This window comes from Phocoena sinus, chromosome 19 (assembly GCF_008692025.1).
Source record: "Phocoena sinus isolate mPhoSin1 chromosome 19, mPhoSin1.pri, whole genome shotgun sequence".
Classification (NCBI taxonomy): domain Eukaryota; kingdom Metazoa; phylum Chordata; class Mammalia; order Artiodactyla; family Phocoenidae; genus Phocoena; species Phocoena sinus.
This window is the reverse complement of record NC_045781.1, coordinates 41,857,104-41,882,115: the sequence shown is the minus strand read 5'-3', so window position 1 is coordinate 41,882,115 and position 25,012 is coordinate 41,857,104. Positions and strand designations below refer to the sequence as shown.

Sequence of the window (25,012 nt, the reverse complement as noted above, 5' to 3'; positions counted from 1 at the left end):
GAGCTAACTGTGAAGAACATATTTCAGGAAGGGTGAAGTAGGAGGTGCTAAGGAGGGAGCAGCAAGGGGATTTAACCTAATCCAAAAAGTCATGAAAGGGTGAAATGTCTTCTAAGTGAGGCTTGAAGAACAGGAAGGATTTAGTTAGGCTGGAATGGACAAGATGAAGACTCTGGGCAAGTTGAGTAGTAGGTGAAAAGGAAATGATAGAAGTTGTATACACACACACACACAAAACGTGAGCCCAAAATGAGGTTGGCAAACAGGCGAATTCTTCAAGCTTAAGAAGTCATTTTAAGGAGTCTGCACAATGTTCAAAATAAAAGGGAAGAGTGATGAGTGATGAGTGAATGTTCTGATCCGTGTTCTACTGTGTATTCTTCGACTCAGTAATTCTACTTTAAGGAAATTATCCTAAGGAAATAATTATGAATTTCTGCAATGATACAGTTAAAAGGATGTTTCTAATATGAGACTGTCTAGAATTGCAAAATTTTGAAATAACCTAAACTTCTTACAGTAGTGGTTTAGAGAAAGAAGACGTTGGTTCATCCATATATTGGAATGCTATGTAGCTGCTAAAGATACTGTAGACAAAAAATTAATCACATGGAAAAATGCAAAATGAAGGTTATATAAAATATACATAGTATAATCTCAGTGTTGCGTGCCCGCACGCACACACACGCACACACACACAAATAGGTATACAAGACATTGGAATGCTATAAACCTAAATGCCAACTTACCTTTTCATGTGGGATTATGGCTGATTTAAATGTTAACGTTTTGATTATTTTTTCTAATTGTTCTAAATGTGCTATTTTTGTAATTTAAAAACTATGTCTTAGAAAAAAGAATTTAAAAAAGAAAAAACAAAAATTTAAAAAGGGAAAAATTTTAAGAAAAAGAAAAACAATTTTTTTCTAATTATACGTCTTATATGTCTTAAGAGGTTCCTGCGGTGCCGGCCATATTCTATTTCTTGACCTCGGCTAGGTTAACACTGGCCTTTTGCTTTACTTGTTAAAATGTAAACTTGTTTAATAAAGTTTCCTCTCTGCATTTTACATTTCACGATTTTAAAAATGTTTAATAATTTATTTTATTTTTCAATATTTTATACACAGCCCAGCGTCTCTAGTATAGCGTTCCACAATTTCGGAGCAAACTTGACACCTCCTACCGCCGTTGGTTTACCCATCTGAGCAGCATGGACTTCAAGTTCCAGCAGGCATTGCGGCCGGCACAACGGGAACTACGGGGTCCAAGAGGAAGGCTGGGAGCGACCGGTCCTTGCCCTCCCAGAAGCCCGCGGGGGGCTCGGAACGCCGTCCGTATCATGGCCGCGGGAGCCGGGACGGCTGGCTCCGCTTCCGGCCCGGGCGTTGTGCGTGACCCGGCGGCGTCACAGTCGAAGAAGCGTCCCGGCAGGGAGGGCGCGCAGCGATCGGACGCGATGGCGGGAGGAGGCGGGAGCAGCGACAGCAGCGGGAGGGCTGCAGGCAGGCGGGCGTCCCGCAGTGGCGGGCGGGCTCGGCGGGGGCGCCACGCACCGAGGCTGGGGGGCTCCGCGGAGCGGGGCGCGGGGGAGGCGCGGCTGGAGGAGGCAGTCAACCGCTGGGTGCTCAAGTTCTACTTCCACGAGGCGCTGCGGGCCTTTCGGGGTAGCCGGTACGGGGACTTCAGGCAGATCCGGGACATCATGCAGGGTGAGGGCCGGGCCTGGGGAAGGAGGCTGGGGCTCCTGGGAAGGTGATCTGTGGGGCCCGAGTGTAGCGGCTGGGGGTCGCCGAGCCAACAATGTCTTCTCTCCCAGCTTTGCTTGTCAGGCCCTTGGGGAAGGAGCATACCGTGTCTCGGCTGCTGCGGGTTATGCAGTGTCTGTCGCGCATTGAAGAAGGAGAAAATTTAGGTATGGCTATTTTTTATGTTCTTCTCTGGGCTTCACTTATTTAGGGTTACGTTGTTTTCAAACTTACATCCTAGACTGAAGGGTTCAGGGTTAAGGTGGGCTACTATGTTTCAATCACGGTGTTTATTCTCTGGCCTTAGTTTTCTCCACTTAGTATTCTCTTGGCTGCTTTTCTATGTTTTTTATTTCCTCCCACCTGTTTCTTGCTCGCCCCAACTTTGTTGCTATGTAAAGTGAATTATGTGAAGATGGCCATTTTTCCTCCATAGTAGAGTGTTTTTAAACTATGAGCACTTTTTTTTTCTTTTCCTAAATTGAACTTGACGGCCGTTTAGCAAAATGATCTTTAGTTTCTGGCCGTTTGTATCTGATGCTGCCATTTGAGATACAGATGCATGTGTTTAAAAATAACTTTTTACCTGTCTTGAAAATTAGTCACTTGAAATTCATGGATTTGAATTTGGACCCTTAACATGTTTGTAAGCCTGTAGCCAGTATGTAAGCAAATTAAATGCAAATCTTACTATATTTGCATGTTTCTTTTCTATATATATATACATATATATATATATTTGAACATAATTCTTCTGCTCTTTAGAAAATAGGTTAAAGTGAAAATTGTGCTCTTTGTCCTAGACTGTTCCTTTGATATGGAGGCTGAGCTCACACCACTGGAATCAGCTATCAATGTGCTGGAGATGATTAAAACGGAATTTACACTGACAGAGGCAGTGGTCGAATCCAGTAGAAAACTGGTCAAGGAGGCTGTAAGGCTCTATTTAAAATTTTTTTTTCTTTTACCAAAGATCAGAGGTCTTTGTGGAATCTGCTTATCTTTTTTGTGTGGGGTGGAGGACAAACAGGGATGGAGAGAGAGCAAGTGAGCAGAGCACACTCAGAACACATAATTCACACACATAGATGTTATTTCATCAGGTGACCCCTTCCTAGCCCAGACTTGGAAAGAACTGTTAATGGCTCAGCTTTTGTGATTTTGGTGGTCTCCCTTGTGGCCCTGGCAGGAGGGGCCACAGTACACAGGAAGTGAGTTGGCATTGAAGAATGACATTTTGTAGGTTATTATTACCATTCAGAGCAGCATCGTGAAAGGGCTAAAAGTAAATGGGCTAGGATCTTGTCACTCTTGTTTATTATAGACCAAGGAGAATAGCTGGTGCCTTGGGAAATGTGGGACTGCTTTGAGCTCTTTCATGCAATTGCAGAAAGAGGCTTAGGGAACATTCCCCTTGAACAGACAGAATCAGAGGTGCTGAGATATCAGCCATTTTGAAAAACAGTAGTGGTAGAAGGCTGGCGCAGGCAGTGTTCTCGACAAGAAAAAAGCTTGTAGAGTGTCTAGGAATTTGGGACTGGAACTATGTCATGGCTCAGGTAGCTTCAAGTAGTGGAACTTATTTATATTTAAAACATTGAAGCAGCCATGGAAACCAGTCAGAAAAAGCTTTTTCTTCTCCAATAACCAAGGCTGGGGGTGTGGAAGCAGATGCAGAGGTGGGGACTGAAGGACAACAGCTCAGCATTGCCTTGGCGGTAAAAGTAAGGATATTGGTAAGAAAAGATAACAGCACCTCGTAAAAGGATGGGATCTTGGGGGTGGGGGGGTAAGGGACAAAACCTTGTTTAGCAAAGACTTTCTGTCCCTTGGCTATGTGCTGGGTACTCAGACACCCTGTTTAAAAAAACAACAGTTAAAAAACTGTGTGTGGGGTGCAGATATTTATTCAGTTAAGGACCTTGGGCAGGAACAACTGTTAGTCTTACAAAGAATGCTTAGGAAATTCTAATTCCAAGGAGGAACGATTGCTAGATTTTTAGTATAGGTGAGTCAGGTTTGTGTTGGAGGTAAAATGCCAGAAAAGACATATTAGCAAGGGAGGAGAAATCCAGGGCTACTTGCAGAATAGCTAAGGATCTTTTGGATGGGAAGAAGTGGTACCAGTTCAGGGTACTTTATGTAACTACTGTTAAGTAGCCAGCTAATTCAGAAATGCAACTCCTTCAGAACACAAGGGGTATAGATCTGTCTTCTGGCTGCTCTTCTGGTAGAGTCTATGGGCTTTTATCTTTCAGTTGAATATTTATTATTTAAGTTCATAGATCTGTTTGGGGGCTTCATTAGGAAAAATCTATTAGCAAAATCCAGATTCCCTTAAAATAGTCAACCATTTTCTTATGTTGACTCCCTTCTGCTTTTTCATTTTCCACCAGGTACCAGATCTCTTGTTACTTATATATTACTGTTGACTGCTGTGTAACAAATTAACCCCAAATTTAACAGCTTAAAACAATAAATATTATCATCAACCCCAAATTTAACAGCTTAAAACAATAAATATTATCTCTCAGTTTCCAAGAGTCAAGAAGCTGGTAGTGATTTAGCTGTGTTTCCTACTCGAGGTCTCTCGTGAGATGATAGTCAAGCTGCCTGCCAGGGTTGCAGTCATCTCAAGACTCAACCAGGACTGATGGGTCTGCTTCCATGCTCCCTCACATGGATGTTAGCAGGACTCACTTCCTCGCTGGCTGTTGGCTGGAGACTTCAGCTCCTCGCCTCTCCGTAGGGCTACTTACAATGAGGTAGCTTGCTTCCCCTAGAGGATCCCAGAGAACAAGAGCCCAAGACAGAAAGCTGTAGTCTTTTATAAACTAATCTCAGAAGTGACATACCACTTCTACCATATGCTCTTGGCCACACAGACCTGACCAGCTGGAATTTGTGGGTGGAATGGCACTATGCAGGAGGTGGGTATCATTGGGAGCCATCTTAGAGGCTGGCTACCATAGTTACCTTGATATCCAAGTTATTAAATGATACTGTATCACATGTCTCTTTGATTTATTTTTTTAATTTCTCATTTAGTCATAGAATTTGTTACCTTGGAATGCCTAGGCTCATTGAAGCTTTTTGATGCATTTTTAAGATCTCTAAAGTATCACAGCAATTTATCTTAAAGTTTATTAAATTTTTTAAAAAGCTTATCAAGTAAGTTGTTTGTTAAGTTAGAGCTTCTCAATGTATGATCCAGGGATCTTTGCAGGTCTTCGGGACCCTTTCAGGGGTCAAAACTATCTTTACAATAATGCCATAATGTTAGTTGAGGTTTTCAGTGCACTGACATTTACACTGATGATGCAAAAACAGTGATGGGTAAAAATTTCTGGTGCCTTAGCGTGACCGTCACCAAGGCAGTCGTAAATTGTACTGGTAGTCATTGTATTCTTCATTGCCACATGCTTGCAGTTTAAAAAATAAAAAACAGCCAGTTTTAATTAAGAATGTCTTTGATGAAGCAGTAAAAATTACTAATTTTATTAAGTCTTGAGCAGACGTTTTTCCAGTATTTAGTCTGACAATATAGGAAGTTTTTCTGTAGCATTTCTGCTGCATACAAAAACACGATGGTTTTCTTCCGGATAGGTACTTGTGTGATTGAGTTGCATGCTGCTGATCTAGCTGCTTTTCTAATGGAGTACCATTTTTACTTGAAATAACTGACAAACTTTGGTTATTCAGATGTGGTAAATCTGGCAGTCACTTCAAGGAAAACAAGTGACAGTATTTGTTGGCAGAGGTAAAATTCAAGCTTTCAGGTGAAAATTAGAATTTTGGAAAACTTATATTCATGTGCTTGGTAGCTTCCCAATATTCAGACTTTTCTGATATGATTGATGGTGATATTAACAACTATGATTTTAAAAAGATTTTTAATGAATGTATCAACATTTGGAAGATCATGACTCGGTAAACCAGTAATTTCCAAATGATCGATGAATTGTATTGCAAAATCATTCATGGGTAACAGATCCATTAAAAGTGCAAGACAGACTAACAGATTTTAATGTAATAACGATGAAGAGTTCACTTGTCAAAGTTTGGTGTAGAGTCAAAGAAGAATGTCCACATTTTCTGAAAGAGCTATTAAAATACTACTCCCTTTTCCAACTTTATATCTGTGTGAGGCCAGATTTTTTAATATATTTCAACCAAAACAACGTATCACAACAGAAGAAATGCAGAAGCAGATATGAGAATACCATCTTCTTCTATTAAACCAGGTATTAAGGAGATTTGGAAAAATGTAAAACAATGCCACCCTTCTCATTAAACTTTTATTAAATAATTTTTCATAAAGATATGTTACTTATGTTAACCTGTAATGAGTTTGTTATTTTTTAATGAATTAATAAATATTTAAAATTTTTCTCAGTTTTATATTTCCAATACAGTGAATACAACGGATATAACCCACATAAACAAAAGCTCTTTGGGGTTCTCATTAACAGTTTACAGTATAAAGAAAGAATCCTGAGACCAAAAAGTTTGAGAATTGCTTCTGTAAGCTGATAATAATATTGAGACTACATTGGTTTTCTTTTCATAACTAAAAGAGAGATGCCTCAGATTTCTGTGAACAGGAGAGAGTAACATATATGGCATGTTCTTGGGAAGCATTTAGGTGTTGCTTTTGCTGTGTACCTTTGGTAATAGCACCTTGATTTTCTTTGAGGACCTTACCACATCTGAGGGGCTGGTGCATCAGACACAATGTCTTGAAACTTTAATTCTTGAAACAAAAAGCTTTGTCAAGGCTTTTTGAGCATCTGTGCTTCCCATAACAGCCTGGTTTCTTTGGCGAGTTTGCTTTTTTAGCCTTTCTTCACTTCTGTGAGTTTGGTTTTCTCTTCTTGTGTCCTTTCTGGCCTTGCCTCTAACATAAACCTATCTCACCTATACTGAAAATCTGTGCTTGGAATTTCCCTTTTGTTTAAGTTAGCCAGAGACCATTGCTATTGCTTAGATGGTAAGAACCTTAACAGAAACATAAGAGAAGAAATTATACTTACTTCAAAAACTTTCAAGTTTTCAAAAAGCAAAGTTTGATCTCTTAAAAAACAAAAACAAATGAAAAAACTTCCCAGGAAATAATGCATAGTTTTAAAAAAGCTCATAGTACAAACTTCGGAGGCAGACTTTCAATTAAAATTTTGAAAGCATTCACATTTCCTTTCTTGTTTCACAAATTAAACATAGTAGGAGAGCTGTGTTCCAGTTCTGGGAAAGATAGATAAGCATATTCTTATCTTAGGGATGTGGGATCTTAGTTCCCTGACCAGGGATCAAAACTGTGGGATCTTAGTTCCCTGACCAGGGATCAAAACTGTGCCCCCTGCAGTGGAAGCACAGAGTCTTAACCATTGGACCCAGGGAAGCCCTTCTTCTGTCTTTCTTAATGCAAGTATAAATCCTGGACAGAATGAATGGAGAACTCAGAAATGTAAAGGGTAGTAAGCTATTGGAGAAGACCAGAATATGAAGGTCCACCAAACTGGTGATGAGTAGATTACCATTTTTTCCCTTTCCAGTATCACCAGGCCTGGATTTGAAGGATCCTGAAACCTGGAAGTGCACCCCAGGTGTGAACAGAAAGAACTCCAAGAGAGGCTCTCTCTGGTCTGAAGAGCAGGAAAGGGGATCTGCTAAGGATCAGAGAGGGTGGAGGAAATCTCGTTTTTTGTTTTTTTTTTTTTTTCCTTTTTTCCCTTCTCTATCCTAGCACCCAGGCATTACTACACTGGTAGCAGCAGTGACCCAGTGATGACAGTGGCAGGAGGGCAGGCACCTAAACCTAAAGGAAGAGAACCCTTTCTCTTTAGCAGTAGAGCTGTGACTCCCAGAACTTGAAGTGGATTCCATTCCTTTTTTTTTTTACTGTCTATCCTGATGCTTAGTCCTGGATGCAGATGCAGTTAGTGTGTGGCAGAATAGGGAAACTAAAGCCCCAGGAATGCAAGGCTGGTTCAGTATTTGAACATCAGTGAATGTAATTTACCCTGTTGGTCCAAAGGAAAAACCATTGGTCATATCAATTGAAGCAAAAAAACGTTTGACAAGATTCAACATTAGTTCATGGTAAAAACACTCAGCACACCAGGAATAGAAGGGAACTTCCTCAACCTGATAAAAGGCATCTACAAAAAAAACTACAGGTAACATAGTTAATGGTGAAGAATGGAATGCTTTGACCTTAAGATCCAAAATAAGGCAAAGGTGTCCGTTCTCACCACTTCCACTCTACATCATACCAGAAGACCTAGCCAGTGCAGTAAGTCAAGAAAAAGAAATAAAAGGCAACAGATTGGAAAACAAGGAATAAAACTGTCCCTTTTTCCAGATGACATGGCTATCCATACAGAAAATTCCATGGAATATACCAAAAAAGCTATAATTAAGTTTAGCCAGACTGCAGGATACAAGATCAACACATAAAATCAATCATATTTTCATATGCTAGCAGTGAAATGAAATGAAAATGAAAATCTGCAATGAAATTACCAAAACAGTTATTTACAATAGCTCCAAAAAAGAAAAGGAAAATATGTATAAGTCTAACAAAACATGTGTAGGATCTGTATTTGGAAAACAACAAAATGCTGATGAAGAAATCACAACCTATTAAATGGAAAGACATACCCTGTTCATGGATTGGAAGACCTAATATAGTTAAGATGTCAGTTCTCTCCAATTAATCTATGGATTTAATGTAATTCTAATCACAATCTCAGCAGGATTTTCTGTAGATACTGATTCTAAAAGACATATAGTAAGGTTAAAAAAAAGGCTAAAATAACGAAAACAATTTTGTAAAAGAAGAATGAAGCTGGAGGACTCACTACCCAATTTTAAGAATTACTATAAAGCTACAGTACTCATGACTGTAGATATATAGATTCGTGGAACAGAAGAGAGAGTCCAGAAATAGACCCACAAAAATATGACTGATCAATTTTTAACAAAAAATATGAAGGCATTTCAATGGAAAAAGATATTCAACGGAAAAAGGATAGTCTTCAACAACTGGAATTAAAACAATTGGATGTCCCTATGCAAAAAATAAATGAACTTTGACCTAAAACTCATACCAAAATTGATTCAAAGTGGATCATAATCTGAATGTAAAATGTAAAGCTATAAAACTTTTAGAAGAAAACTTGAAAAAAAAAATCTTCATGTCCTGGACTTAGGCAAAAAAGTTTTTAGATATGACACTAAAAGCAAGATCTGCAAGAGCATAAAGTGGACTTCATCAAAATTAAAACTTTTGTTCTGAGAAAAACACTGTTCAGAGAATGAACTCTCAAAATGAACAAGAAAACAAACACCACTATTTTAAAAAAACAACCAAAGAGAATACACAGATAGCAAATAAGCACATGAAAAGATGCTCATCATTTAGTCAATAGGGAAATACAAATTAAAACCACAGAGAATACTGGGACATACCTATGAGAGTGGCTAAACTTTAAAAACTACTAACACTAACAAGTGCTAGTGTGAATGTGGAGCAACTGGAACCCTCATACATTGCTGATGGGGTGCAGAATGGTATAGCCATTCAAGAAAACAGTTTGGCCATTTCTTATAAACATGCATTTTCCAAATGACCCAGCAGTTCCACCCCTGGGTATTTACCTTAGAGAGATGAAGTTATGGTCACACCAAAACCTGGACATAAATGTTTTAACACCTCTATTCATAATCACCAGAATTGCAGACCACCCAACTGTTCTTCCAGTGGGTGAATGGATAAACAAACTGGTACATCCATACAACAGAACACTGCTTCATCAATAAGACAGCAGGAACTACTGATAATGCAACAATACAGATAGATCTCCAGGACATTATACTGAGGGAAAGAAGCTAGACTCAAGGCTACATCCTTTAAAAATTAAGCTGTGTGATTTCATATATACTGTATGATTCCATTTATATGACATTCTGAAGAGATGAAACCCCTGAAAAGATCAGGGGTTAGGGATGGGGAGGAGGTGACTACAGAGTGCAGCACAAGGGAGGTTTATTTGATCCATGGTTTTTGGTATCATTGTGGTGGTTACAGAAGTTGATACATGTGTTAGAACGGTATGCCAAAAAAGTTAATTTTACTTTATGCAAGTTAAATAACATTTTAAAACATAATAGGACCTGGGACTTCCCTGGCGGTCCAGTGGTTAAGACTGCCTTCCAATGCGGGAAGTGTGGGTTCGATCCCTGGTTGGGGACCTAAGATTCCAGTGCCTCGTGGCCAAAGAACCAAAACATAAAACAGAAGCAATATAGTAGCAAATTCAATAAAGACTTTAAAAATGGTCCACATCAAAAAAAATCTTTTAAAAAAAACAATGTAATAGGACCTAAGCGATTTATAAAAAGTAAAACCTTTGTATGCTTCAAGAAAATAAGTATAGTCTTAGTATAGTTTTTCTGCTGAAAATGATGTAAAAGTGAATATGATGATCTGATTAAAATGAAAAGACTTATTTACTTTGTTCCCTCCCTGGCAGTAGGAACTTAGTGTTGTGCCTGCTCTTCAGAAGCGTTTGACACCAGTTTCCTTTGCCCTGTATGGCTGTGTTCAGCATGTGGAGGACAGAAGCACCAGAGAGTTGTACTTTCTGAATTCCCTTGCTAGTCCTCCTTCTCTTGGTCTGTATGTTTCTCCTTAAATTCTTCCCTGTGAAGACTGAAAATATCTATGGACCAGTTTTTCTTCCCTTTTTCGTGTGTGGGATATGTTTCTTTGAGACTGGATTTAAGGTAGCTACTTTATCCTGTTAGATAACTCCAGGTGGTCCCAATTTTTCCTTGCTTTTCTAATTTTTAAAAAAAGTGCACATATGTTTTTTAAATATCCTTTTAATTTTCAATCACTGTTATTTGCCCTCTACATATGTTCTCTTGGGGGGTCTTGACCAAAGGATTCTCCTTTTTCTCTGTGGCTGATGAGACCTTCTCATCCTACCTGAAACTTTGTCCTTTCTTTGCTGCCTGTGGCTGAGCTGGGTTTGTTTGTCCCAGCAATTCCCTGCACACTTTAACTGGAGTTGGCCCGCTGGGGTTTACAGTATGAGAGGCTGTGCTGGTTCTCCTAGTGAACTGGCCTCAGGCCTTTCCTGAATGGAACTAGCAGAACTCTGTGGTCAGCAAATTATTCCCCTCCTCCCCCCACCCCACAGTATCTCCTCCTCTCATTCCCCCCATTACATCAAAGCTTTTGCAGCCAAATTGAACAAAACCAGTTGTTCTGGGGACCTGGGATGACTCCTGTCCATTTTGCCTTTCCTTAGGAAGCCCTATTCAGATTGGGTAAATGTCTGTAATCCAGGAGATCAGATTTTGCTTTATCAGCTATTTTTTTTTTAATCCAATGTAATGTTGAAAATCTACTACCTTACACACTGAAAGAGCGTACGGTTGTTCATACGCTTGAAAAATAATTGTTAGTTTTTAAATACAGGAATTTGATAGAATGTGATAAAGTTCTTGGGTATGTAAGACTCAGTTTTACTTTTTAGTTGAGCTTATTTTGATATTCTAATTATACCTTTCATTATTACAACAGTTTTAAAAAAAGTCTTTTTCCCCCTTTTGTAGGCAGTCATTATTTGTATCAAAAACAAAGAATTTGAAAAGGCTTCAAAAATTTTGAAAAAACATATGTCCAAGGACCCCACAACTCAGGTAAATTTGATATATTTTTGCTCCCATGACCTAAATCCAGCTCATTGCCTTTTGTGGGGAAACAGGGAAAGGGTTCTTTGTCAGGAATGTTATATAAATATTCGCCTTTAAATATTCAGCACCTTGAGCATGTTGCCTTTTATCCCGGATAACTTACTGTTAGAATGGCATTTCAAAAATTTGTTTGAAAATTTTACATAAATCATTTACTTGCCCATTACTGTCAGGTTTCTGACAGAACTTTAGTGATCAGCACTGGTATTAACACTTCTGACTTTACATAAACGTTGATCCTGCAGACTTGAGAATCTGCCTTGGTGAGGACTTATCTTCTATTTTCTGGTGTCAAAAGCTCTGTTGGTACCCTGCTCTTATTTTTTTTCCTTTATAAATATAAATTTTCAGTTTTTGAAAAGGTAATACATATATGTAATACAACATTCGAAAGGTACAACAAAAGAGCTTAGTGAAAATTCTCTCATGTCTGACTCAGCCATCTCGTTCCTCTCCTTAGAGGCAACCAATGTTTTTTTCTTTTATTCTTAACAGAGATATTCTGTGCATATGCAAGCAAATAAGTATGCATGTGTGTACATATACAGACATACACATATATCCATTTTTCCTGTTCTTCCCATATACATTTGTGAGCATATTCTACACACTAATTTGAGCATTTTGCAAATTGCTTGTTTCCCTTAATATATCTTGGAGATCTTTTTATATTAGTACATAGGGAACTTTTCATCCTTTTTGGTTTTCTTTTTTTGGAAGTTTAAAAATCTTTATGGGGCTTCCCTGGTGGCGCAGTGGTTGAGAATCTGCCTGCCGATGCAGGGGACACGGGTTCGTGCCCCGGTCCAGGAAGATCCCACATGCCGCGGAGCCTGCGCGTCCGGAGCCTGTGCTCCGCAAAGGGAGAGGCCGCAACAGTGAGAGGCCCGCATACCGCAAAAAAAAAAAAAAAAAAAAAAAAAAATCTTTATGTAAAAGTATAAAGGTACTTTAGATCTTAAGTTCTTCATCCTTTTTTTTTTTATAGCTACATAGTAACCTACTGTGGCTGATCAGTAATTTTTTGACTTGTTCTACATTGTGGTAGGCTTCCCTTCTTACATGTGTACCAGTGATATTCATTGACAGCATTGTGAACGTTCTGATAGCTTTGTTTTAACTCATCATCATTGAATTTTTACTGGAGTTTTTCTTTCTCACATTGCAAAAATTGGTCCTTTGTGTAGAAGCTGAGAAATGATCTCCTGAACATTATCCGTGAAAAGAACTTGGCCCACCCTGTTATCCAGAACTTTTCCTATGAAACCTTCCAGCAGAAGATGCTGCGCTTCCTGGAGAGTCACCTGGATGATGCAGAGCCCTACCTCCTCACGGTGGGGCATGGCCTTCTCTTCTCATAACTGTGATGTAGCCTGGAGGATGTGTAGGCAGTTAGAAAAGGACAGCTCTTTTTTAAAGTGAAAAGAGTAAATGTGTGGAAAAAACTGAATTATATGTGCTATCTTTCTTAATTAAATGCCTTAAATATTCAGAAGCAGAGATCCTGGCAGAGGCAAATGCAACATTCCTAGTTTCCCTCACCTCCCATTTTTACTTCCTCTATGTGGCATTCATCTGTGTGGTTAAAGTAGGAGAACATTCAATTACAACTGATGGTGGTTCCCAAAGGAGATGAAATCTTGAGTTAAGTTTGGGAGAGGAAGAGTGGTTTGACAGATGTGGTATGATGGGGTTGTTGACAGGAAGGAGGCATAACTGGAGAAAAGTGTGACTAGAGTATGATTAGCAAGAGAGGCCAAATGAAGACATACTTTAACTGGATCAGAGGGATAAGCAGAAAGAATGGATGCAGTGAGGCTCAAGACAGCACAGGGAAGAATTAGAACCTAGTCTGTCATAGAAGGTGGACCATGAACTGAATGAGAGGGTTTTTTTTGTTTGTTTTTTGTTTTTTGTTTTTGTGGTACGCGGGCCTCTCACTGTTGTGGCCTCTCCCGTTGCGGAGCACAGGCTCTGGATACATAGGCTCAGCGGCCATGGCTCATGGACCTAGCTGCTCCATGGCATGTGAGATCTTCCCGGACCGGGGCACGAACCCGTGTCCCCTGCATCGGCAGGCGGACTCTCAACCACTGCGCCACCAGGGAAGCCCGAGAGGGTTTTTTTTAAAACAAGGATTTTGATAGTGTTCAAATTATCCTAGTTCCTAACAGTAGATCTGCAAGGCCCATATCAGGATAGTGTCAGTGATCCTAGCAATCATTTGGCAATTCTCAAAATTATTTGTAAAGCAGATAGTTTGGAGTGTTCAAGGAGCAAGTGTCAGGATACTTGAGCCTGGCCTAGGAACTTGAGCCTGGCCTAGGAACCCTTCCTTCATATTCAGGTAACTGGAAAATAACCTGTCACTCTTTCTGTTGAGGACAGAATTCTCAGCTCTTAAGATACCACTCCTTACAGACATGCAATCTAAAATGGAATGATACTGGACTGACTGGAAATGTGTAGAAGTTCAGTCTGAGGGTAACAGAGGAGCAGCTGGAGTTAGAGCAAGATTGGCCTACTGAGGGCTTCATGTGGTACAAGTAAGGATTTTCAAAGAGTTGTTAATAGGCAAAACATTTGTGGCAAGTCATGAAAAATTCTATACACAAACTAAAAGACATTAATGTAGACATCAGTCATCCCTAAGCTTCAAAAAAAAAGATTTGACTTTTGCATATGACCCCAAAGGTCTATTAGGTATTCAGAAACTAAATTAGGGATGAGATTGGAAGGATAGAAGAGGAGATACAAAGTAAAATCATTTAAGTATTTGTTGTCCAAAATAACCTTTCAGAATTCTTGGAATATCAAGATGCTTTTAGCACCACTCAGGTTGAGTTCTCCTTTAGTATAGAAAACTGTGAGCCACTTTTTGAGGGAAGGGAGGAAGAAATTTGAGATAATTCTTGTAAGTTCGATCCCTTTTTATGTCCTCCTCTAGTCTATGCCTAAATTGGGTTTGTAAGTGAGCATGCTTGCATATTGAGTATGTTCATGGTGAAAGAAGCAGTTAATGAAATTTTGTGACTTCCTCTTCCTGACGACATCTTTCCTTTCCCAGATGGCCAAAAAGGCTTTGAAATCTGAGTCTTCCACCTCAACCACAGTGAAGGAAGATAAACAGCCACCACCAGAGCCTGTTGAAAAGCCACTCAGAGAACCTGCCAGGTGAGAGAGATATCCTTTTGTGATGTTGGCTGAAACACTGGGGTGATGTGTGGGAAGCATAGTCGTCGTCTTCGAGCAGGATCAGTGGTTTGACCTCTTAACATGTTACTGGGTTACTCGTGGAAGGCACTGTGGGATTTACAGAGCACATCCTGGGAAGATGGGAATATTGAAAATGGGATGTCAGATCCTTGGCAGAAGTTCCTGACTGGCTATTCCTCAAAGGTTCTTTCCTTCTGTTTCTCTCTCTTTGCCTCACCTGTATCTACTCAGTACTTCCCTGTTGATACCTCATCTCTTAATGCAGTGCTCACACTTGTGAATCAGATTCCCAGGACCAGTTAACAAAGCAGAGGTCACACGTTTAGATGTGTTTGGGGGCCCAGTAGGAGATGTAAAGGAGCAAAGTGGGTCTAGGATAATACAGTTGAGAGCACGGGACTGGGACACAGAGAGGGCATGCTTTCCAGCTTCGTGTGATTGTTGCTACGTGAGACGTCCAAAGATGTCCAAACTTCAGTTCAAATTTTTATGTGAGACGTCCAAAAAATTTTTTTGAGATTTCCCAGTTTTTGAATGTTGGCGGTTAGTCCAATTAAAAAAAAAAAAAAACTTGAATAGCTTAGACAAGACACATCTGCCAGCTGGGTTTGGCCTGCAGGCTGCCAGTTTGCCCTCTCCTAACAGTTTTTACTTAAAACATCCAAATGATAGATGAACTTTATTTTGAAAAGGTAGTTTCTCCAAGACTGTGTGGCACTCTTCTCACTCTGAGAATTCTCAAGATCCCATTTATAAGTGTAGTGTAGGAGAAAGAGGGCAGAATGGAGGCCAGTCTTTTACTTCTCTCACATGAGGGTTGGACTAGGACAGCTGGAAGAAGAGTTTAGACTTCAAGGTGAGATTGCTGGATTATCAGTTGGTTGTCCAGATGGACTGTAGTTGTTAGGCACTACACAGAGTTCTTGCATTGTGGAAAGCACCACTTTAGTCCATGCAGACTAATGGGTTAGACAGCACACAGGCTGAAGAGGTCTCTGGAGGGAGTATCATTGGCCCTAGTTCCTTTAGGGTTCTCTTACTTGAAGTTTAAGCTCCATAGTTCAACTTACATATCATATTTAAAGCCTCTGTTTAACACTTATAAATGGAAGCTTTTATAAATAAAGCTTGTATCACGCACCCTGTTTTTTTTTTTTTTTTTTTAATGAAGAGTTCTCAACGTGAGGAGTTTCTAATTTGAAGCTTCCCACTTTGAAAAAGTTGTGGCTGCTTGGACAAGCATCCACAATGGTGAAACTGATCTCTGTTATGTTTGCATTATTTGTAGGCATCTACAGAACACTCCAACCACCATTGGAATTATGGCTCTGAAAGCAGCTTTCAAGACTCTGTCCAGTGCACAAGATTCTGAGGCAGCCTTCTCAAAACTGGACCAGAAAGATATGGTATTTCCTAATAAAGTGTGCCCATCATCACCAGCCCTCAAAAACAAGAGACCGAGAAAAGATGAAAACGAAAGTTCAGGCCCTGCTGAGGGTGAGAGTGGCTCTGAACTGCAGCCCAAGAACAAGCGCATGACAATAAGCCGATTGGTTTTGGAGGAGGACAGCCAGAGCACTGAGCCCAGCGCAGGCCTCGACTCCTCCCAGGAAGTCATTCCTGCTTCACCATCCAAGCCCACCATCCTCAACCAACCCCTCCCTGGGGAGAAGAATCCCAAGTATGAAGACCTTCTTTGTAGAAGTTTGGGGGCTGGTTGGTGGTCCTGGTTATGCCTGGTATTGCTTCCGGGAATGAAGTAACTTTCAGCTAAGTTATTCACCACCAAGGCTTGCTCAGACTGCTAGAATGTGACTCAGGGTGGGGAGTGACGTCGTAGCCATCCTGCCAGTTCTGATGCCCCACATGTGGGCTTCCAGGCATTGCACTAGGCAGGAGTGAGGGTGAAAGGGTGTCAGAGCCTCCTACTCACCGCTGCTTCCATTTTTAGCAAACTTCTGAGTGCCTTGACTACTAAATATTAGTCTTGTTTGTTAAAGGAAGTTTGTTTGAATTGGGCCACGTTATACTTTGATCCTTAAAAGAGATTTATGAATATTTATAGTTTTGCACATTCTATGAGCATTTGAGACTTGGCAAATTCAGTAATTACTAATCTCTCACATTGTGCTAGGTTCTGTGGGGCAGTGGTTAGAATGCTTTCATTTTGCTCCCCATCATGACCCCCAACCTGGCTTTCAGTTTTGCTACCATTTGTGCCCTCTTGTGGATCTTTCCTCTAGGCAAACTGGTCTGCTTGCTCTCCCTGGAACCCTGTTTCTACTACTGTACTCTTCTTGCTGCCTCTCATTCCCCACATTCGGACTATCATTCCTCCACCATTGCTTATCAAAATCCCATCTGTCTTTCAAAGAGAAGAGAAACTGATGTTGACTAAATACTTTCTGCGGGCCAAGCACTTTCACATATTATCTTACTGAATATCTACACTCCTCACTCTGTGAGTGATTTACTAGCCCCACTTTATAGGTGAGGAAGGTTCAGAAAAGTTACTAACTTAACCTGAAGTCACACAGATAGAAAATGGCAAAATTGGGCTTTGGGATTTTTAATCCCAGTCAGTCTTGACACAAAAGCCCGTGGCCTGTATACCACGTACACCAAGCTGCCTCTTAAAACTCTGCCTCCTCCATAAATTTCCCCTGGTCACCCTGCTGTCAGTGATCACCTCACTGATCTCCCACGGTTATTGCCATCTCTACTACTGCTCTCTGTTACAGCTGTTTGGGGACCTGTGTCCTGGCATGCTTGTGCTGGGTGCCCTGCAGGGCTGTGGCATCTGATAAATGATTTATACTCAGGCACAGCTCTGCACTATATGCACCACTTCCTGCATCTGGAAGTGACTGAGTCATTGTCTGGGCAGGCAGATGCAGTCAGCACACTATTGCTCTCATTTGGTACCTGATCTCCTCTACCCTCACAGCAATTCTATGAAGTGTAAGTATCGCTCCCATGAACAGACAAGGAAACTGGAGAGAGTGCATGATTACAGTGGTTTTATAAATGGGAGACTCTGTGAAGGTTTCAGATACATCTCTCTCATGTGTCAAGGGTATGAAGTATGATGGGTACTCTCAAGCAGAGGTGGGCAAATTATGGCCCCTTGGCTAAATCCACCTGCTGCCTGTTTTTGTAAATAAAGTTTATTGGAACACAGCCACACCCATGAATTTTGTATTATCTGTGGCTGCTTTTGATGCTACCTTGAGTTGAGTAGTTGCAACAAAGACAGTAAGGCCTGCAAAGCTGAAGGTACTACTGGCCCTTTACAAAAAAAAGGGATCCTATGACCCCGGCTCTAAACGAAGCGTATGTGAGGTGCCTTGGGAGCTGCAGGGAAGAAGAGCTGGGCCTGGGCAGCAGAGTTGTGGGTGGAGCAACCTTGCTGAGGAGCAAGTGTTGAGCTGGCCTTGAAGAATGAGTAGGAGGTCATCCAGTAATATTGGGAGGTCAGTTCTAGGAAACAGGAGCCTCTTGAATTACAGCATGAGAAAGCCTGGTATGAGCCGGAAAATGTCATGTAATCTGTATGGCAGGAGAATATAGGGCACAGAGAGGATTAAGGGAGAAAAGTCTAGATAGGTAGATGGGCCAGATTTTGAGTTCCTATTATATTCCATCAGGCAGAGGTTCTCAAGAGGGGCTTCATATCACAATTACCTGTGCAGTGTTTAAAAAAATATATATTCCCAGGCTCCTGTCTACTGAATTAGAAGAGACAGGGTAGTGTTCTCTAATCTGCTTTGCTAACTGTGCCCCAGATAAGTCTAATACACCTGATCAGAAAGCCTCTGAGCAGACACCACTGAGGGCTTTTGAACAGACACTGAGGGAAAGGAGAAGAGGAGGGTGGCTGGAGACTGCTGCCCGGTGAGCAGTCAGGACCCAGGGGAAGCTGGGCCAGTGGAATCTGAGGAGGGGAAGGCAGGATTAGGGTCTATCACCTAGATGGCAGGGCCACGACTACTATATTTTTATATCCCCCACAGCACAGAACTAGTGCTTACTAGATAGTTTACTAACCAAACAAAGTAACAGTTCTTGGTTCTTGCAATTTAAGGGGCCACATGCAAAACGTCTATAAAAGGCTAGCAAAGGGTAAACATTTTAGGCTTTGTGTCTGTTGCATATTCTTCGGTTTTGGTTTTTTTTTTTTACAACCCTTCGGAAAATGTAAAAACCATTCTTAGTTCAAGGGCTATACAAAACCAGCAGCCACAGGCTGTAGTTTGGCAACTCCTCTAGATCATTAAGTTTTAACTTCACCAGTCAGGAGCGCAATGAGCCAGGAAGTGACCCGGCTTGCCCGCACAGCCACCTAACAGTTAAGATGAGGACCAAGGTCTCAGCCCCTTCCACAACATGAGAAGTTAAGAAATACCAAAATGTTTATACATGTAATAGCAAATGCTGAGTTCAGAGGAGGAGCAGAAAGTTACCAAGTAATCTGCAAAGACTGTCTGCAGGAAGGGTGAATAGCCACTTAGGTGAAAATGATGGACCCTGAGGTTAAAATCTGTTTTTATCCCAGGACTTGGATAAATAGATGGAAAACTTAAACTGTAATGCTGTCTGACCTTTATTTATGAATAGTAATTGACACAGCTAATATCCTGAGAAGAAAAAAACTCGTGTAATTTTTTTTTTTACTTTGTCTCAAGCAAATCAGTTGTTCTTAGAAATAACCCTTTGGGGGATATGATCCAATTTAAAAATAAAGAAAAGTAGAGAGTACACCATTTGTCCCAGCCACTTAGGTAATTGCATAGAAAACTCATGGAACTCAAGGAATTTTTTTCAAGTTTATGCACTTATTAAGCAAACTGCTTTCATTTGCAAAATACCCAGACAGCCTTAAAAATAAATTTTTTTTATAGCGGGGAAGGAAACAACAGTTTGTTTCTACTCTCTTGGTCTGGTTTTTCGGTGACTTTGATCTATATAAATTCTTCAAAACTTAGTTCAGATACTTTCCATGTTTGTTTTGTAAAGGATGTTATAATTCTGAGGTCAGATTTGTGCTATGTTCTGTAAGAGTGACTATAATTTTCATTTATTTAATAACTTGGGTTTTGGATTATTTTTCAGGTTTGGGACTGTTTTTGGTTGCACCCAAGTACTCAAAATTTCATGTTCACAGGAATGATTCTTATTTGCTTACTATTCTAATCTTTGATGGTATAAGTCTTTTACAGCTCTTTGATAATCTCATTATTAGTTTAGCTAGTATCTCTCCAGCTTCTATGAGGGTGTGTGTTACTGCGCCCGGTGTTTGGAGTAGACAAATGAGGATATGGTCCCTGCCGTCAAGGTGCTTATGGTTAAGGGTATGTCATGATACGATTGTGTAATAAAGTGGAATCACTATCATAAGGGCAGAGGAGCGGGGGCTTTTTGTATGTGTTGGGCAGTCTTCATTGAGAACGATGGCCTTGAAAGATGGGCAGGACTTCACTTGGCAGGGAAGGGAATCCCAAGGAGAGAGAACAGCAAATAAAGAGGCAGGAAAGCACAGAACTTACAGGAGGAAGGAGGAGCAGAGGGCGGTGGGGGTGTTGGTGGGAACAGGAGGAACTGCTGAGAAACTGACAGGCCAGACTGCATGATCTTGATTCCCCCATACGGGCATTTAGGCTTCATTGTTTAGGCAGTGAGGAGCCATCACTGAATAGGGGAGGGATGTGGTAATTTTAGGATGATTGTTCAGGTGGCTTTGGAAGGGGAAGGGGCTAGTGGGGAGAGACTCCAGTTAAGAGGCTAGTGTAATACTGGTGAAAGGTATTGCATCATGGGCTTCGACTAGGGGAATGGGGAGGGAAAGAAGAACAGTCCAGAGATAGGAATAGAGCATGTCTGTGATGGAGGGGAAGGAGTTTGTAGCTCTAGGTTAGAAGAATGCTGAAATCTGTAATGGAGTCCAAACCAACCAACCAACCAACCAACCAACCAAACAAACAACAGGAAAATGAACAGATCATTGAGGGGGATGGTGATGTATCCAGTGCTGAGTTTGAGAGATGGTCCTGAAACCTGGGGGATGTTGACATGGAGAGGCCTGGCCAGGTCAAGATTTGGCAGTTGTATGTAGGTGAATCTCGAATGTGGTCACAGCAGAACAGGGAGGAATACAGGGCCATGAGTAGAGCTAAGGACAGCGTATGGGATGACCTGGGATGACTTTGTTTTACACCTTGTCCTCTCGCTGATGTTCCCTCAGAGTACCCAAAGGCAAGTGGAACAACTCTAATGGGGTTGAAGAAAAAGAGACTTGGGTAGAAGAGGACGAACTGTTTCAAGTTCAGGGTAAGCCAGAAGATTCTCATTGGTCTCTCCTTGACACTTGCTGAAGTGTAGGTGCATGTTACTGTCACATCAATGTTCCAGAAATTGCTTGTCTCCAAACTAGAAAAAGTTTAAAAGTTCCTCATTGTGATTCATGAGGAATCAGTTTTATGTCTTTTCCCATTAAACAATGGAGACTATCAAAGCAACGCTTTATATTTAAAGAAAACTCCTGGTTTGGTTTAATAAATCCTATATTTAATTGTAGTTGATGTTCTTCCTAAAGTTTTTTAATTAAAAAAGGTAGAAATGGTCATTCCTTACATGTCTTATTTAAGTAAATAATCTCTTACCTCTTTCTATATATGTGTTTTTTCCTAAGATGAGAAACTTTACTTTTCCTTAATATTGAACTTCATAGTATTTGCATTAGGATCTCTCCCACCACATATTTTGCACTCTGATGGAAATATATACATGCTAAACCTTAGTTTTGGAGATTCTGAAGACTTCTGTAACACAGCAGCAATAGTAATCCTTTGCCAACCTCAAAGGTTTTGCCCTTAAAAATTACCTTTCATTGGCAAAAGCATAGTTGGGAAAATCAAGATTACACAGAAAATGGGAGAAGTAACAATAAAAGTGGCATTAAATATTTTAAGAACAGGATATAAAAGTTCTAGAAAACATCCACTTCTGATGCAGTCCAGATTTGTCAGTTTCAGAAATCGGCTTCTACTATATCATGAAATACTTCATAATTTAAAAATAAATAATGTGCTCCTGTAAGTATCCCTTTTCCTGAGTCACCTTTCTTCACTCTTCAGGAAGCATTACTGGGACAGTGGCGTCTGCTGAGGCAGACACTGTAGCAAGTTTCACATTTATGCAACTTTGCCTTTTCTTGCAGCTTTTTAACTGGCTCTTGTTGGCTTGAGATGGCATGTCCATTATACTTGTATACCCTCCTGTAGCCCCCTGGTCCTTTAAAATATTATCTTGGTCCCTGTTTTTGAGGCCTGATCTATTTCCATAGGATGAGAGGGTAGAGTTTGACCAGATCTCACATGGTCTGTTGGAGTGGGAAGCAATAATCATTACCCCATTCTTTATGTTTGAAGAATTGAGCCAAATTATTTTAATGTATTTATTTATTTATTTTTGGCTATGTTGGGTCTTTGTTGCTGTGTGCGTGTTTTCTCTAGTTGTGGCGAGTGGGGGCTACTCTTTGTTGCAGTGCGTGGGCTTCTCATTGTGGTGGCTTCTCGTTGCAGAGCACAGGGTCTAGGCACACGGGCTTCAGTAGTTGTGGCTCACGGGCTCAGTATTTGTGGCTCATGGTCTCTAGAGCGCAGGCTCAATAGTTGTGGCGCACAGGCTTAGTTGCTCCGCAGCATGTGGGATCTTCCCGGACCAGGGCTCGAACCCATGTCCCCTGCATTGGCAGGTGGATTCTCAACCACTGCGCCACCAGGGAAGCCCCCAGATTTTACTTATATCTAACAATCAAGGATTTGGAAATTCAAAAACAGTAAAACTGTGTTATTTCAAAGCAGTAATTAACAAGGGGTTATAAAGCAGAAATTATATATGTACATACACACACTCAAATGTGTATATATACACAAATATATATATTACATACACATGCATATATATATATGTATGTGTATATATATATATATTAGGATTTTATTTTATTTTATTATTATTATTTTTTTTACATTAGGATTTTAAATACCACAGTTCCTCAGTAAGTTTAGAAAATGATAGCGCTTTTACTAAAGAGCCTGAAATCCATCATTAACCAACATTTATTGAATGCCTGATTGTAAAGTATTTGCTTTGTACAGATTCTCATGGACTGAAATGATTGGTATCTTGCAAGCAGAGGACAAAATCAAATTATCCTTTAGTGATGTCCTTTCTTTTCTCAAAGTTTGTAAAATTTGTATCAAGTTTTCCCTTTGGAGACGTTCTATGTCTTTTTCTTGTGGTTTGTGCCGAGAAAGGTAAGCTCTGAAATGAGTCTACTTTTAATGTTTTCCAGCAGCACCAGATGAAGAGAGTACAACCAATATAACAAGAAAGCAGGTAATTTTAAATTCTCTTTTCTGATCTTTTCTGGTTGTGTAGGTAGAAGAGAGATAAAATAAGTACCCACATCTCACAGGCATAGACTACCCATGCACCTGGTAAAAAATTTTATTTGTCATTTTCAGATAATCCAAACTAAGTTAAATACTCTCTGGAAGAAAAATCTAGGTGGTCAGAAAGCTGACGCATTTCCTAACCATGAACAACACACGTTTGAAATTTTGAATCCAGAAATGGTTATAAGTTGAGGATGAAATGGCAGGACACTGAAAATTAGGAAATGTCCAAATCCATGGTGTTAACTTATATTCTATATCATGTTTTAAAAGTATAAATCCTTCCTTTGGATTCAGATTATTCTCCTAGGATTGAGTTTACCTCTTTACTATATGAAAATATAAATAAGTGGAAAGACAGGTTGTGATAAATCCTTTGTTTTTGTGTGTTTTTTTTGCAGAAGTGGACTGTAGAGGAAAGCGAGTGGGTCAAGGCTGGAGTGCAGAAGTACGGGGAAGGAAACTGGGCCGCCATTTCTAAAAACTACCCATTTGTGAACCGAACAGCTGTGATGATTAAGGATCGCTGGCGGACCATGAAAAGACTTGGCATGAACTGAAACAGGCCTTCATTTCCACAGAATTCACAGGAGCATGGTTCCTAATAATAGCCCCTGGTAGTCTGCTGTTTCTTTCAGAAGCTGGGCTGGGATGAGAATTTTGGGCATCTTCCTCCCATGTGGGGGAGGTTCCAGTTCCACTTCATCACAGTTGGAGATCATGGAGCGGAGAAACAAAGCCAAGTCCACCCCATGTCCTTGACAGAGGTGACAGGCACATAGCTTGTACAGTGCCAGAATACCATTAGTATTTCCCTTCTTTAGTGGTTTGCTTGAATTTAAATCCCTGGTAATCAGTAGAACCTTCTCCTAGGAAATGGTGGAGTCTGTTAGGAGTCACTTTTGACTCCATGACCTGTTAAAACCAGCAACATGAGCATTACTTGGAGCGAACTTGTTCCAGGTAAAGCTTTGGCCTTCTGATGCACATGCAAAGGAACTTCATCTGTCATGAACCCAGGTTGATGAGAAACCAGTCCTGGTGGAATCAGAGTCCCTTTAAAAACTGTTTAGCCAGTTGTGACATCAACTCCTAGACGTGACTGCCTTGGCATTTGCTCTATTTGCTGGGCTACGTAGGCAGGTTTAACCTCCACTTTTCACGTGGTTGAACCAGTGTGTTTTTTGGTAAAATGGTGATTGTAGATAAGCTTAGCCCCTCTCCCCATCCTCTCTTCCCAATTCCCTTCTTTATGCTGGACTTTTAAAGCTTAAAAAAATCCTGATTGAGTATAAATGCCTAATTCCATTCTTTGTGAAATGGTTGCTTCCGCCTGATTCCCTAATTGTGCTGTGTTAGTGTCTTGCACTGGAATTCAACATTCCCTTCTCCTTTTGTACTGTGTTGTGCTTGCTGTCTCTCAGACATCCTTAAAGACTGTCTTTTTAGGAAAAAAGAATTTCAGTAAAGTGTTTTCTGTAATTTTTTTAAAATGAGAATTACTGTCCATAACTTGTAGCATTCTTCATTAAAGTCTTGCTTCTCTCAAATTTAAGTAGCTGTTTAATTGCAGCTGAAAAGATGGAGGTAGCAAAATGTTGAACAAGCTTTGCTAAACCATATTGTCCATGTTAAGAAGCTGATGTCAAACTGTATTGGATGTTCTAATCGTTGGAAGCTGTGCCATACAGAGATGTGAAAGTTTCCTCTTAATTTGTCCATTTCTTCATATAACGTACCTCCGGGGACAAAATAATTCCTTTTTTCTCACTTTTGAGTGAGGGAAAGGCAAGATGTAAAGAAATGCTAAAGTTTAAAAATTCA

The 25,012-nt window shown here is 40.4% G+C and overlaps 1 protein-coding gene across 2 annotated transcripts; it reads left to right on the top strand.

Annotated features, from left to right (window-relative positions):
- The first annotated feature begins 1,297 nt into the window (after positions 1-1,297).
- On the top strand, positions 1,298-25,012 carry TERF2 (telomeric repeat binding factor 2). 2 transcript variants are annotated; one of them, XM_032612179.1, is made up of 10 exons: positions 1,298-1,712; positions 1,820-1,915; positions 2,552-2,682; positions 11,373-11,459; positions 12,701-12,847; positions 14,581-14,687; positions 16,018-16,410; positions 20,971-21,056; positions 23,089-23,129; positions 23,590-25,012. In XM_032612179.1, the coding sequence occupies exons 1-10, from the start codon at positions 1,343-1,345 to the stop codon at positions 23,746-23,748; spliced, it is 1,617 nt and encodes a 538-aa protein (XP_032468070.1). In that variant the 5' UTR covers positions 1,298-1,342; the 3' UTR covers positions 23,749-25,012. The 2 variants fall into 2 exon arrangements, with proteins under 2 accessions (XP_032468070.1, XP_032468069.1); XM_032612178.1 differs by having other exon boundaries at positions 1,299-1,712; positions 23,086-23,129.

Excerpts from the sequence above, each read along its gene's own strand:
- TERF2 (XM_032612178.1), top strand. The coding sequence starts at position 1,343 with ATGGCCGCGGGAGCCGGGACGGCTGGCTCCGCTTCCGGCCCGGGCGTT. Across the intron at positions 1,916-2,551 it reads TGAAGAAGGAGAAAATTTAG|ACTGTTCCTTTGATATGGAG; the intron begins GTATGGCTATTT and ends TCTTTGTCCTAG. Across the intron at positions 2,683-11,372 it reads GAAAACTGGTCAAGGAGGCT|GCAGTCATTATTTGTATCAA; the intron begins GTAAGGCTCTAT and ends CCCCTTTTGTAG.